General features: G+C 45.7%; 1 protein-coding gene across 1 annotated transcript in view; it reads right to left on the reverse strand.

The window, feature by feature from the left end:
* The window catches only part of LOC135367143 (U-scoloptoxin(11)-Ssd3a-like), a 237,949-nt gene that overhangs the window by 71,155 nt on the left and 151,237 nt on the right, over nucleotides 1–15,557 (reverse strand). Inside the window, exon 2 of the mRNA XM_064600265.1 lies at nucleotides 7,016–7,125. Coding sequence (XP_064456335.1) covers nucleotides 7,016–7,078 — 63 coding nt within the window. The 5' untranslated portion in view covers nucleotides 7,079–7,125. The remainder of the gene's footprint in view (nucleotides 1–7,015; nucleotides 7,126–15,557) is intronic.

The following is a 15,557-nucleotide window of genomic DNA, read 5'->3' on the forward strand; positions in this document are numbered from 1 at the left end:
CTCTTTGTCCGACAGTAAGTTCGACGTGTCTGTTAGCGTGTACATTAGTTCCACAAAACCTTTCCAGTCAGGGGTCCCGCAGGACAGTGTACTGTCCCCCACGCTGTTCAACTTTATGATGGCTGGGATCCACAAACGAATGCGTCCTACATCATATGCGGCACAACTGACCATATACGCCGATGATATCTGTCGTCGCATAGCAAGAACGAACAAGGAGAAGATTTGCGACTCAGCAGACCCCCCCTTTTGTCCCTTCAAATGACGCACCGAGGGAAGTCACCGGAGAGGTGTGTTAAGCTAGCTCAATTGGTAAGAGCCCTGAACCGGTAATGCCGAAGATGTGGGTTCGAGTCCTACAGCAAGCTAACGTTTTCAGTGACTTCCCTCTTTCAACATTAATTTCTTAGGCTTATATGTATTTGTGCTTTCTATGTGTTCCAGCCTCAGAACATCAATTCCCATCATGACCTCAGCTGCTCGCGACAGCACATCGCACGATTAGAACGGTGGAACATAAACAAAGCCAGTCAGCGAGCAATTAAAGGTAAAAAACAACAAACAAGAACACGAGAAAGAGCACGCATAGTGGAATGCTCATTATTGAAACGAATATCTAAGCAGTGAGCATCGCGGTTATGCAATCAACGAAACAGGAGCTGTTTTTGGCGCAAATCGCAGGGTTTGGAGTCGCATTCCATTCGACAGATGTGCGGTAAACAAAAGAATGCTGATTGGAATACAAACGAGTCGACTACGATGAATTCTACACGCACATCAGAGAATGTTAGAAAGATTACGGCGGATATTTTAGGTCACCCTTTAGCACCTGAAAAATTTGTTTTAAGCGGTGAATCTTTCGAGAAAGTGCTTCATCGATTGATTCGGTTCGGTGCCAACCTGACTATGTAGGGCGCATGCAGAGGATCGTATGAGGCTGTAGAAACTACACATCGGCTTTGGGTAGCAAATGAGTTACAACTAACTTGTCACTGAACTAGTCACTTTCCTACAAAAAGTAACCAACTGGAACTAGTCACGACTTTTGTTTAAAGTAGCAGTAGCTAAGTTACTGAGGTATTGCAATGTTTTCCACGCATCAGTTCTCTGGCGTCGTTTTGTCGTAGCTTCAAGTACACTGTCATTTTTTTAAGTCACGAATTCTACGAATTTTGTCGTGTCATGCGCAGCCAGGACGACCTATCGACTAATAACTCCCATCGTGCTATTAAGGCCTATCGGAAATAATCTGTTTATGGCACGGTATAGCTATGCTCACACAGTACAAGTGCAGAAACAAAGTTACAGAGTTTTGACAGTTGCATTTATGTGGGCTTTTTTTTTTTTCTGATAAGGTAACTTCAAGGCGACTAAGCTACTTTCACGTGGTAACTGTAGCTGTAACTATATAGTTACATTTCAAAAACAGTAACTGCAACTGTAAGTCAGTTACTATTTTTGCACGCTAACTGTAACTTCGGTCAATTCAAAAAATAATTTCACCGTTACCGTTACATATAAAGCGCACATGAAGAGCCCCATCCTCAACGTGTCGTTATCCCCATAACGCGCGTTAGATGCACCATGGTGCGTGCACCAAATGCGTTTGCCCGTGGTGGTGGTGAAAGGGCTCGCCGTTGTCGGCCTCACAGAGGAGGGCAACGTCACGACTAACGCCCTGGGAAAATGTGCGTCCTGGGCCGACTTCTAAGGGAACTGTGCCGACATATGTCTGAAAGCGTGTGAGAAAAACCCAGGAAAAACCACAGATAGCACACTGCCGGCACCGGAATTCGAACCCGGGTACCTCTCAGTGTCGACGTGGCATGGCCAGCACGCTAAGCACTGAGCCACAGGAGCATATCCCACCACATTGCCCGTGATTCGCCACAAGCTCTTGCGGGAGCCTATTAAAATGGTTTTAGAACGCGTCAACATTAAATATAAGGGTGTAGCGGCCGGTGGACAACGACGAGGATGGACACGCGCCTTGAGCACCCGCTTCTCAGTTCCATCGGCGCGGCCATAGAGTTAGGCCACGGTCAACGCCTCTCCGTGGCATACCATCATCGCCGGTCGGGACTCATGTAGAGGAACTCCACCTCCTCTACATTTGGTGACCTGAACTATGAACACCACGTTCGGCGTAATTCGGCCCTTGTACCATCCCAGATTAGGCAACCTTCCCGCAAGTCGAGCACCAACCGGCACACACTCGCCTCACAGCTTCATCAACCATCACTTCTGTCCGATGTTCACCGCACCTCGGCGCTCCTTCACTGCCGGCCGCGACACTCGAGCCTCGCGCTCACCTGCCGGTCGTGGCAGCCGACGCCACGGCACGCTTCAGCCGGCGTCTCTCAACGGCTCGCACAGCCTCACCCTCTCCTCGCCTGCGACTCTGAGCTTTGGCTCCCGTACCGGTAGCGGCACCCCAGCACCACCACCGCGCCAGCGCCTCACTCTCGTCACCGCTCTTCTCGGACAAACGGATCGTGATGCCTCATCAGCTCTGATGCTTCGCCACCGTGTGCCATGCCGTCATCCTGTTCAACCGTGCATGTTAACCACGGTCGCCCTCGCTGCCCTCCTCTAGTGAAGTCGTGGATATCATCTGCTTTATCGCCGCTTCGCGTCTGAAGGGGGGAGTGCTGTAGCGGCCGGTGGACAACGACGAGAATGGACACGCGCCTTGAGCACCTGCTTCTCAGTTCCACCAGCGCGTCCATGGAGATAGGCCACCGTCATCGCCTCTCCGTGGCATACCATCACCGTCGGTCGGGACTCATGTAGAGGAACTCCACCTTCTCTACAAGGGTAATGCTTCCTGTGTCAGAGTTCAAGATCGGGGCCCAATTCTCTGGACATGCTCCAGCTTCACAATGTTCGCTCTCAGAATAAAGGGAGTAACGAAGGAGTGACTTCCCATTTTTACTCAATTTTCACTCCGCTGTCAGTGAGTTACTCCCTCTTGCTGTACGCATTTGCCAAGTTACTCTCCCTTCCTGTCCAAATTTTAATGAACAAGTTGCGAATGACAATGCCCTCCTTCTCGTATGGAGATTTTCGACTTATAAACACGTGTACCATAGTCCAGCTATTCAGGTGGTGTATCGTCGTGGTTATTTAATGATTAGTTTTGCACTAAATTCGCGGTTGGAGAGCATTTCACCTTTTGGCTGGATATCGCGTGGCATATGACCTTCTGACAAGCCAGTTTCTTTAATTATTAATTCCGCCGCTTACTGCGGTTGAGGGTGCTGCAAAATGAAGGCCACTAAGGGCAGCACACAGGGAGTACGCAATTTTCTGTGGCTCCTCTCATAGAGTCAACAATACAAAAGGGCAACTCGCATGTTTCATTTGACAAGTAGCTCTTTGGGACTACAAGAATTCCCATCCTCCAGGTGGCAGTGCATGACTTCACACCTCCCTCTTCTGTACCACGATAACGCTTCCCTTTCACGGTGCATCCTGCGAAATACGGGGCAGCGGATGGCGCTACTTATTTGTGCATATGCGCGCACAGAAAAAAGCAAAAAGAAAAGCACAAGAAATACCACGGATTCCAGAGCATGTGCAGAAGTGTTGGCATGAACCCGTTTAATGATGTCAGCGTGGCACCTGTAAGTGGTGTCATAGATACTCCTTGAGAATGGAGTAAGCTGGAACTCCATTTGGAGGGTGTAAATTTTACACCCAAAGGGAGTGTTCTTAGGTACAAGCTACTTACTCCACTAAAGGAGTTGTGATGCCACCATTTCTTTATTTTATTTTTTATTTCGCAGTGTTAGATACGGTATTAGGGTCCCCAGGGTGTATTTGAGGATGCGTCGGAGTAGAGACAAATATGCAGTTAGTTTCGTGGAACGGATATTGCAGCGCAGATAACGCGTAAGGGCACCACAGCGTTTTAACGTTTTAACCTTTTGGTGAAGAAAAGGTGCCCATGAACGGTTGGAGAATTGTACTCGTTCACAATTACTATTTGTGTATAATTGGCATAGTATATTACATCATTCAAGCTCATTTAAACGGCAAGTAGTAGGTATTTGCGGGGGGTGGAGGGAAATGTTTATTAAGAAAAAAGAAAGGAAATGTCAGTCAGACGGAGGTCGGCTTGCTGTTCCAAAAAAGGGAAAGAAAAGAAAAGGAAACGAAAAAGAAGAGAAGGAAAGAAAAGGAAAACAAAAACGAAGAACACCAAATTAAAACTGAAAAATCGGATGCACGGTCACACAATCACAAGGCGTTGACAAGGTATTTGCGCTTACGCATGTACAGTACGGGGGGTGTAAGTAAAATCGCACCTGCATTCCAGTAGCGCGGACCTGCTTATCCTCATTTCCGCTATAACAGAGTCTTGGCGCATTATGATCCTCGTTGTCGTTGCACCATGAAACTCCTAATTATCATCATCATAATTTCCGCTATAATGTCTGCATTTTCATGAAACAAGCTCGCAAGTTCTTAAAGTATCAGAGGAGTTGCTTTTCCGGCCGAGTATCCAACGGCGGCGCAAAGTTCCTTAAGTACAGTATCTGGGAAATGACTGACATGCTAGCAGCTGGTGCAACCTTATCGCGTCACTATGATATAATAAAATAACCAGCGCACGCTTCGCCGGGTAGAGTTGAGTTGAACGTGACGACGGGGAAAGATCGAATGACCTTGGGGTGATATTAAAAGGTTTACCTTTGAGGTAATTTTCGTGATCGAAGTCGTACAAGATGCGGCAACTAATATGAGATGGGAATTAATCAGAACTGCACTCTTAGAAATGAACTTTACGGCATAGCACGCTCCTGGCCAACCATCATCTCGAGTGATATCATTATCTGCCCTGATTTGCTGAAAACGGGAGACGTACGCCTTTTTGTGACACTTATGCTGTTCATAGTTGTCACAAAAAAGGCGTACGCCTCCCGTTTTCAACGAATCAGGGCAGATAACGACATCATTCGAGATTATGGTTGGCTAGGAGCGTGCTATGCGGTGAAGTTCATTTCTAAGAGTGTGGATGAGGATATTCCCAGGGGGCTGGCAAAGGGTCTACGTTAAAATAGCCTCGTACAAAATTGACGAAGTTACTGTACCTCGCAATGTGTCGAAGTGAGTAATCAACGATTGTTTATACTTGAGTCCTTGTATAGCTTGGACAGGATGGGCTCCGAGAACTTACCCTCAAATAATGCCTGTCGCGCAAGTACACTCTTAAAAATGAGCTTCACCGCATAGCACGCTCCTAGCCAACCATAACCTGGAATGATATCGTTATCTGGCGTGATTTGTTGAAAATGGGAGGCGTACGCCTTTTTTGTGACACTTATGCTGTTCATAATTGTCACAAAAAAGGCGTCCGCCTCCCGTTTTAAACAGATCAGGGCAGATAACGATATCACTCGAGATTATGGTTGGCTAGGAGCGTGCTATGCGGTGAAGTTCATTTTTAAGAGTGTAGGAGGAAACGCAGCAGTGCCTCCATATATAAGGCACATATCAGTGTTGGGGATTTGGCCAAACAAGCGGAAGTCATCCCCATATCATCGTCATCATGTATCTCTCTTTCTCTTTCTCTCTTGGCCAAGCAAATCGGATTTAAATCAAAACCTCACCATGAGGGCACCAAATCAAATCCAAATTATGCCTCGATTTAAGTTTAGCTGAGTAAATAAAATCATTTCAGTCCTGTTTAATTTAATTTTATTTTTTTTTGCATACTGAATCAAATCCCTATTTATATTCGGATTTGTCATATCCTTTGGAAATCCGGAAGAGGATCTGTGCAATGGTTGCAGAAGTTGGGCCTCTGTGATACAAATGTCGAATCGCACAAAGGAGCGAAGTTTCCCGCAGTGCTTATATGTGCCTTCGAACTTCGTACAGCTGACTTCTAGAGACTGGCATATAATTCGACTTCCAAGACTTCGAAGACTCAATCCTGCAACCTTCGCAAGAAACGAGCGATGCACCAGGACGGCCAGGTCAGAAGCAAACTCTAGCTCTGTCGCAATTTCCTTCTCCCTGTCACACTCCCTGTGCAAGGACGTGCGCGTGCATTGCGCAAAGGTACAATGCACTCTTTAGCGGTCGGGTGTTACGCTGAGTTTGATAAAAGGAGCTCTGTGCGGCAGTGATTGATCCAGACCCCCAACACCGCCAAATCCTTGGCGACACCCATTTGTTATTATGGGGAGGAGTGGGGCTGCAGTTAGACGCATGTCGGCATCGGCAATAATGGCTGTTAAAAGGTAACTGTCATAATGCCCTCAACTTCATGCAACATCCCTCGTACTTGCGGTTCTGGATAAGCCACTGCTGTACGGTGTTGAGATAATCCCATTGTACGTTCCTCGGGCACGGCTTGGGTGCAGTCAGTAAACTGCTGTTATATACAACAGCTAGGGTTACTCAGCTTCCCACCAAAAGCAAGGATGTTGCACAATGCTACAAGTTTGGCTAGCTTTAAATAAGGCCTGTTTGAAACTCCAATAGCACCCCGATTCGTCCGAATGTTTATTTCGTCCAAGTACTCAGTACGTCCGAAACAAATTGGACGTAGTGGGCATTGGACGACCTGAACCAAAGGAGGAAAAACTTGGCCAACCCGTCCAAATACCCGTACCGTCCAAACGCTTGTTTCGTCCAAAAAGGGAGGGGGATCTTCGAATGCGAGTGAACAATTGCTTCGTTTACGATTGAAGGTAGGATTTAAACATTCCCACTGAAAGATGTTATACACCGAGTAAAACGAAAAACAAAGGCCCAGCCTGCTCCGTTTATTTCTATTTTTGTTTTGTTTTTTATTTGAACAACTAACTTATTAGTTAGCATGGCCCAGCAGGTGGGACAAATCCCATGTTCGTGATGGGAATTTAATTCCGGATTTAAATCAAATCAACAATTTCAGATCCACAACACTGGCATATATGCGTATATGGTATACACATGGTGTACCTAAATTTCGTAATTTACTCCCACTGTGATAGTTAGAACTTCATTATTTTAATCTTACCTGCGCTACGGCTTGGCCAAGGAAGACGGCGAACAACCAGAAGGCGTTTGGGCGACGTACCATTCTCCCCGCGCTCGATGCTACCCTTTCCCTCCAGTGGTTGGAGGCAACTGTGGTGGTGCAAAGGAGAACACAATGCAATGCGTTAGAAACTGTGTATGGCCAGGCAGATGGTGTTATGGTGAAGGCTCGTTAAAGAAGCACTGAGGTGACCTCCCCCCCCCCCCCCTTATATTTTTCTTCGGTGCAGAATGTTCCCCAACGAATAATATGAGTTCCTGCGAATGAAGGATGAGCGCAAGTGACCTACAGCGCGAGGGCCCCGTTCCGCACACCTTTGAAAAATCCTTCTCCTCGTGAAAAGAGCGCGTCGCAGAATGAGAGGACGTCGTGACCAGTGACGAACAGCGGCACGGCTAAGGCATGTATAAGCGGCGCGTGTGCTGCGAAGAAAAAAACAAAGACACAAGGCACGGAGCCTCCAATACGTCACGCGAGGATCGCGTCGGCCGTCCGCGGCTGCTTTCACCGACTGTTTTTTTCTTTTTTTTTTTTGTAAATTCGATTGCACGGCTATAACGTATGGCAGAGTGAAAATAGTTTACACGTGACGTCGACAGCTTGACAGACGATGCAGGATTTCGAACGGCGTTAAATGTCACTTCATTGCTCCTTTAAAGATGCAGCAGGATTACCTGTGTCTGTAACGGGGGGGGGGGACTAACGTTAAGACTTCGAACTGTCTGCCTGCCTAGACTGGTGGCACGTTGCAAGACGCAAAAAGCTCACTCAGCGTGTGACACGTGCTCTAGTGACGCAACTGGTTCCAGCAAAGCGAAAATAGAAACCCAGAATAGAATTCGCGCACACACAATTTAAACGCGCACACACTGCGTTCACAGTAAATCCTCGCAATTATTTTCACTCGCTTGCAGGTAGTTATACATAGCGGCGCTGCCAGTAGCGCTCCCACCGTATTCGCTGCTGTTTTCACTAGTAGAACAACGACCCCGTACATTTTAAATTAGTAGCGGATCAAGTATTTCCGCTACAAATTCGAGCACTGGCGAACTCTTTCCTACCGCTACGCCCCGTAAAATCGATAACGCATTACGCAGCGAGGAGCAAGGAGACGTCGCACGAAACATTTTTTTTCTTTGCGATGACAATCCTTGAGGTTGAGGGAAGACAACAACGAACAAGCAGCAAGCACTTGTTTCGTTTTCCTTCGTCCCTTGCTATTCCGGCAGACATGTGTAGCGATCCCCCTGCATTTGTTCGTTTTGTCCCCTTCCTTTTGATTGTTTGTTTGCTTTTGGGAATAGCAAGTCTACATTATAGCTAACCTTTGCCTTCTGTTTTTTTTCTTCTCTTTTTTTCCAGCATTAAACATATCCCCTTTTTTCGATTTCAACTACTCGCCTATGTTAAGACATGCCGAACATATTGAAAATAAAATAATGCGGTTATCTTCTAGTATTTCAGAATCTATCCTACTGTCCTATCAGAACCTGGCAGACTCCTTGGTCAATGCCAAAATCAGCAAAACAAGCACCCCGTACACGGGAACACGACCCTGCAACCTCCCGCGCTGCAAAACATGCAAGCACGTTCAACACGCTAACTCCATCAAAAGCACTGCGAGCAATTACACCCACCCCGTTAACCACGCATTCGCATGCACAAGCTCCAATGTCATATACTGCATTGAATGCGGCGACTGCTCTATGCAATACATTGGTGAAACCGGCCAACAAATGAACAACCGCCTTACCGGACACAGAACCGACACGTCCAACAAACTCCCCAAAGCAGTCACCGAACACTTTAACGTTCCTGGTCACAATTTTGACAACATTAAACTATATATTCTAGAAACCGGGTTTAGATCCACACGTGACAGACGTGATAGGGAGTCTTATCTCATATACAAGTTCAACGCTCTTCACCCGTCCGGTATCAACAAATCACAAGGCACCCTAGAAACACTTCACAAATAAAATATGCTTTTCCCTTCTACCTCCATTATCATCTGTTATGTTCTGCATGGCCACTGCTTTCTACTTTCTTTATTGCATGCCACAACTTTGCATTACAAATATTAAAAAAAATAAAAAAATATTTAATGGTTCTGGAATTTTCCCCACGTAACCACTAACCTCCTTATCTTTCGCTATGCTTGCCAATTCTTGCCTGTTGTCCCGTTTCGTCCACGTGTTCGTGAACCTTCCATTTTTCTGTAACCGGTCTGTAGCCTAGATCACTACGTTCACATAATCCCCTCCACACTCTAACAAAGCAGCCATTCACTGCGGCCGTAAAAGCCCGTACGGAACCTTTCTTCCCTCCGGGCTGTTGACCCACAATTCGCATGAACCTTTAAACACGTCACACCTAACCCTTTAAATACCATGCCAATGATGAGGACGGTGCCCAGAAGAAGAACAACCTCTGTTCGAAATATTGGCGGCTTCTGTCCTGAGGCAACTCCCTTCCTGTATTTTTAGCGCGTATCACATACTTTTGAGTGTTTACGAAACTCTGCGACCAATGAAAATTATAAGATATTCCACCGCCCCCACCCGAGCTTTTTCGCGATGCCACAACCTAAGAGAATTCAGTGCGCGAACAGCGATACAACGAATTGCCGCTCAACATTTGATTTGACAGTTAATATAGTGAGAGTCAATCAGCTGGGTTTCAACCCACTATAATAATAACAATAATAAAAAAAATACGCATGCCACCAGGAATGACTTGAAATTCGCATGAAATGAAGCTTTTTGTTAGTCCTCTGGTCCGCCACCACGAGCTTTTGGGACGCAGAATACTGTGCAGAACATGGGCAAGCATCATCATTTGTTGTCCCCCCCCCCCCGTTTTTCTTTCGAGTTCTCGAGCCGCTTCACGAGCACCCGCTGCATATGTCAAGCTCCCCGGGTTCGCGACCCACAGTTTAAGAAGTCATGCATTAAAGCGTTGAGGGCATTAGTATGTGATCATGAGTAATAGGGAGAATGGTTGTAGGACACGGTGTACGAACAACGGTTTTTAGTTGTAACCGAAATTGTACTGTACGCTAGTTGAATTCATAATTAAGATTATTTAGTGTAATTTTACTGTTCATAGCACGTGACCAGTATGTTGTATCGTGCGGTACAGGAATACTGTGAAATATGGGAACCATAATAAACTCTGTCCCCGCAAACACACACAAACAACCAAAACTCGGGTTTATCTCTTTTCTTTTTAGTAAGCTGCTCCTGTCGAGATTAAGTGTTTTTACCTGATAAGGATTGTCGAATGTGATTAAGTTATTCTCTCAAGGGAGATATCCAACCTAACGGGCACTGAGCTTTGCCTATTTCATGATTGACTTACTCATCTACGACATGGGGCTGTAAATGTCGTGTTGGTCCGCTTGTGTGTGTCAAGTTCTGCCTGGCAAAAGGTAGCGATGCGTACGTCCCGACAGTTCGTAAATACCTCGTAAAAGGGATAGCAGCCTGCCTTCCAATCAATATGTTACAAGTTTGTCGAATATAGTCTAAGGTTCCCGGTCTTCGGTATTTACCGAAAAGCAGCGATAAACGTACGCCGTATGCCAGTAAATTTTTTACAAGTTCGGTGGAAATAATTATTCACCGACTGTCGTCGAAATGTCGACTTCAAATGCTTTGATTTGATTTCCTGTCCCTTGGCTCTGAGCTGGTTTTGCAGCGGACAGTGGACATGAGGTCGTTCTTGAAAGAACGGATGTTTCGTCTTTATTTATATATTTCTCGGAGTCTTAATGTTGCCGATTGTCAGGACCCAGGCCAGTTACAAAATAGATCTGCACAATGAGAATAGGTCCGTTCGGTCAGGAAGTGCCCAAGCAACAGCCTAGAGACCATGGAGTGTACCATGGCGAACTATTTGCTTGTTCCACAACACTGAAAACTAGGACACGGACCGAGTGAAAGATTTGCCTTCCACAAGCGAGCTTACATTACGTCTTACCTACCTTACACTGAAAAGAGCGGTGTGCGATGTCACCTGCATCGCTAACATGTACCTCACAGACTTATCAACCCCTGATTTTAACAGTTCGCATTGTAATGTAAAAGGAAAATAACACAAGGACGTGAAGTGCTGGTTCACTTGCGCGTGGAAAACTCCCGTCACGTTCCTCGCCGGTTTCCGACGGGTGTCTTCACGTTTCAAAATATGACCACCAAAAGACACCGATTCCTGCTGAGTGAAATAGCCACCGATTTCTCCAACCGAATCTCCGAAAAATTAAGCACCGAAAACCGGGAAACCTAATTATATAACATATATCTAACGTAGGCAGACACAATGAAAGTAAATTCAACCATCCAGTGAAGTAGAGGAATAGAGGTAAATGCAGGGCAACTCATTACACTTCCCCGTGTTACGTAAACATTGTGGCGAGTGAAGCGTCATAGTGGTGGGTGTCGGCCGCCCTTGGAACTATTCGCGCGTTCTGGCGTGTATGACCACGTGTGTTTGTTTTGCATACCAGTGGGCAGCATACGCGAGAATGACGTGGTTATCGGGTCACTCTATGTGGTAAAAGGGAAAAACTCGAGGTTGGGAAAGTGCAAAGAACACAAATCTGTTATCACAGAACGAGTCTCAAAAGATTATTGCGTTGCAGAATATGACGCACATGCCCACAATGTTTAGGAAGACCTCGGATATCTTGGCTCGAGGTTAGCTAATTGAGGGGACACAACGTACAACTTAGACACGTTTAGTGTTGGGAATACCGGGTCATTTTCCTCAGTCCCACTAGTTAGGCGCTTTTGCCGACGAAGCCGATCGAATTCCATGATTGAGATGAAACAGACAGCGCGCATGCAGAACCCTTGAATATTAGAGAGCTCTAGTACATCGTACGTCATCGCCTTTGCGTACGTAAGGGATAGCGTTGATGGTTTTGCGCACGCCCATGACAGAAAGAGAGCTTCGCGCAGTTAGCTGAATCACCAACGCTATCTTTGTGTACGATATACTGGACCTCTTATAATATCTGACCTTTGCTGTATGTGTCCTCTGTATGTCTCCACAACACTGTGCCTTCACATCTCAATCAAAACGCTTTTCAATGGCTTTCGTTATGTCTACCTATCTACTATTTAGAATTCTAGATGTCGTTATGTCGACATTTCTTACTGAGAACCTGACCAGGCCTTTCCTAGTACAGGGTTCTCCAATATAAACTTCGGGGTTTGTAACGGAAATAAAGCAAATAAAAACAGTTTGGAGAAGCTAAAGTAGATGATGATAGAGGACGTGTTATACCCCAAAATTCGATATCGGTACTGCCACTTAGTCCGTTTTTCTGCGGATAAATCGTGACAAAAAAAAAAAAAAAAAAAAAAAAGACGCTGCTGCGTAATATTTCCAATCGGCTATACCTGCGTTTCATCTCCTTCCATTAGGTGGCGAAACGGTCGAACGCGGCGTTGCAGACGACATCGAAACTGCAACTGAATGCAGAGTGTCGACGGCGCGAAGCCGTAACGCGTTCAACCGTGTCGTCGTCTGAGGGAAGGAGCTGAAACATGCAGTATGTATAACCGATTGGGAATGGTAGTTCTTTTTTTTTTTTTTTGTTGTTGTTCACGATTTATTCACGGAGAAACGGACTATGTGGCAGTATCGACATAGAATTCTGGGGCATAACACGTCCTCTATCATCTACTTTAGCTTCTCCAAACTGTTTCTATTTTGTTTTATCTCCATTACAAACGCCGAAGCTTATCTTGGCGAACCTTTATATTCTCCTCAAATAAGAGGCTGTGCTATAGTTGTCACCGACTGTGAGTTCACTTCGTATAAGAATCAAGTACGAAAACAAGCTTCGACTATCGAAACTGAATCGCTCAAGTATGAAAACCTGGAAAGCAACAGAATTTGCATAGCTGGAAGTATCAAAGCTCCAGGCTCCTTAACATTGAAGAAATAACCGGCTTCCGAAGTTACAAAGGATTTACTTGGCAAGCAAATGGTTCATGTTCTGTTGAAGGAAGTGTCTGTGACCTCTGGTATTCAGTGACCTCAAGAGTATTCATTATGTTGCCACACTTCCTGTACTTCGCGTCCAGTCGATCGTCCCGGTTGAACTTTTTTTCTTCTTCTTTTTTTCTGTTGTACGCCAGCACGGGGATGCTCATACGGTTCGGTAATAGGGAATTGGAGTAGATTTACATGTAACTCATTCGGTTCTACGCCCAATGAGTTACGCGTAAAGCTACTCCAATTACCTATTACCAAATTACCAAGTAGTTTCATAAGTAAAAGCTCCACATGAGACAAGGACGAACGTAACAGAGACACACAACACACGATGGCACCGTCGAGTGTTGTGTGCCTCTTTCACGTTCGTCCTTGCCTCGTATGGCGGTTTGGTTTTAATCGTTACCAGCAGGTTCAACATATAGCTTTACCTATATTACCTAGTGCTCATTCGGTTCGGGTGGGAGGGGGGGGGGGGGATTGTCTTAATCGGCTGGCCGTTGTTGGCCATCGTCACGGCTATACCCAATAATACTAATAATCGGTGCGGTGGTGGAGGTACTGATGAAAGAGTTCGCCGTTGTCGGCATCACAGAGGTGGGCAACGTCACGGCTGACGCTCTCCCTTCGTACTTCTCTACCTGTTCCCTGGAATTCTACCCATCCACGCTCTGGGGGAATGTGCGTCCTGAGCCGACTTCTAAGGGAACTGTGCTGGCATATTTCCGACAGTGTCTGAGGACAACCCAGGAAAAACCCCAGAGATCACAGCCGGCACTGGGATTCCAACCCGGGTACCTTCCAGTACCATTCGGTGCGACGCCGACGGTACCCCTGGAAAGAGCAAATCAACACAGGGAGCTCCGGCTCGTGTATTACAGTCTTCAACAATGAAAAACCCGGCACGCTAGCCAGCACGGCGATACAAATACTGACTAGAGTAGCTTGATGGGCTTGTTGGTACATGACTCAGAGAACAAGGATCAGTCAAAAACAGGGACAACGACACAAGAAGACACACAAACACAGGCTCCACTATCAACAAGTTTTTACTGAACTACACAAGCACATTTATACCCAATGGTATAGAGGGGGAAAAAGGGGGGGGGAAACGGAACACACGTGGGGGCCATAAAAACACGAGGAACAACCGGATCTAACTACTCAACTCCAGCTTTTAGTCTGCATTGCAAGAACCCAAACTCTTCCCTTGTTAGCGATATCGACGGCTCACTAACACATTTATCAGACCCATACTTCATTATCAAAAAGGCCTCGAAAATTTCTCTTTCATTCTTGGATTTGAATCGTCCTCTAATCTTTGTTCTCGGAAACTCTGGAACGCAACCGCAGACCCTTACGTGTTCATGCAAGGTACCCCCACCCGTTTTATTTACACAATTCTTATGTTCCATTAAATGTTCATTTAGGCACCGGCCAGATTGGCCGACATAAACCTTATCACACGAAAGTGGGATTTCATAAACAATAGACCTTTTACATTCCACAAGAGGACACCTATGCTTCTTCTCGCACTCTAGTGATACCTGTTCTTGATTCGTTAACCTAACGAGAGAAGATAGCCTAGAAAAAGACTTAAAAACTACAGGTACACCGAACCTTCCTGCCAATTTTTTTAAATGATGCGACGTTTTATGAATATATGGAATCACCCCCGGTCTACCTTCCAATCTTACATGGGAACTCTTTAGACCCTTAACCTCTGTAAGCAACCTACGGAGGATCATCAGCAGTACCTGCCGAGGAAAACCAGCTTCTTCAAGGCGGTTCAACTGTAGCACAACGCTTTCAGACATGGTATGCACACAAGATTTCTGGAGGGCCTTCCTAACACAGGTCAATCCTATCCCATTTTTTACTACTTTTGAATGGTTCGACCCAAAGGGTAACACAGGTTTCCTGGACCTTTGTTTGTACTGCCAACAAATATGTTCTGAACCTTCAGAAATACATAGGTCAAGAAACTGGAGTTTGCCACCCACAGGTTTCTCATGTGTAAATTCCAAACCCTGTCCAAAAGAGTAAAACACATTCAGAACTGCATTCTCTTCCAACTCACTATCAAAAAACAGAAGAAAATCATCTACAAATCTAAAAACCTTCTTTACACCTAAATTCTGCAAAGATTCATTAATGGTAACATCAAATTGCCCCAAGAAAATATCTGACAGAAGCGGAGCAATGCTGGAACCAATACACACCCCTGATTTCTGAGTATAAATCTGCTCGCCAAAAGAGACCCTTAACGACTTTAAATACAGCATGAGTAACTCTACAAAGTCATCAACACTAACGCCGCACTCATTTTGAAAGCCGACAACACCACTCTGTTCAATGCAAAGCTTTACACAGTGCTTCAAACCTTCAGTAGGAAGGGAGTAATATAAGTCCTTTACATCAACCGACATAAATTTGAAAGCCGACCCCTTCATTTTCCTTCAAAAATTTTACAACTTCCATGGAGTCACGTACTCTAAATGGATCCACAATCTGT

Source organism: Ornithodoros turicata, chromosome 1 (assembly GCF_037126465.1).
Source record: "Ornithodoros turicata isolate Travis chromosome 1, ASM3712646v1, whole genome shotgun sequence".
Classification (NCBI taxonomy): Eukaryota; Metazoa; Arthropoda; class Arachnida; order Ixodida; family Argasidae; genus Ornithodoros; species Ornithodoros turicata.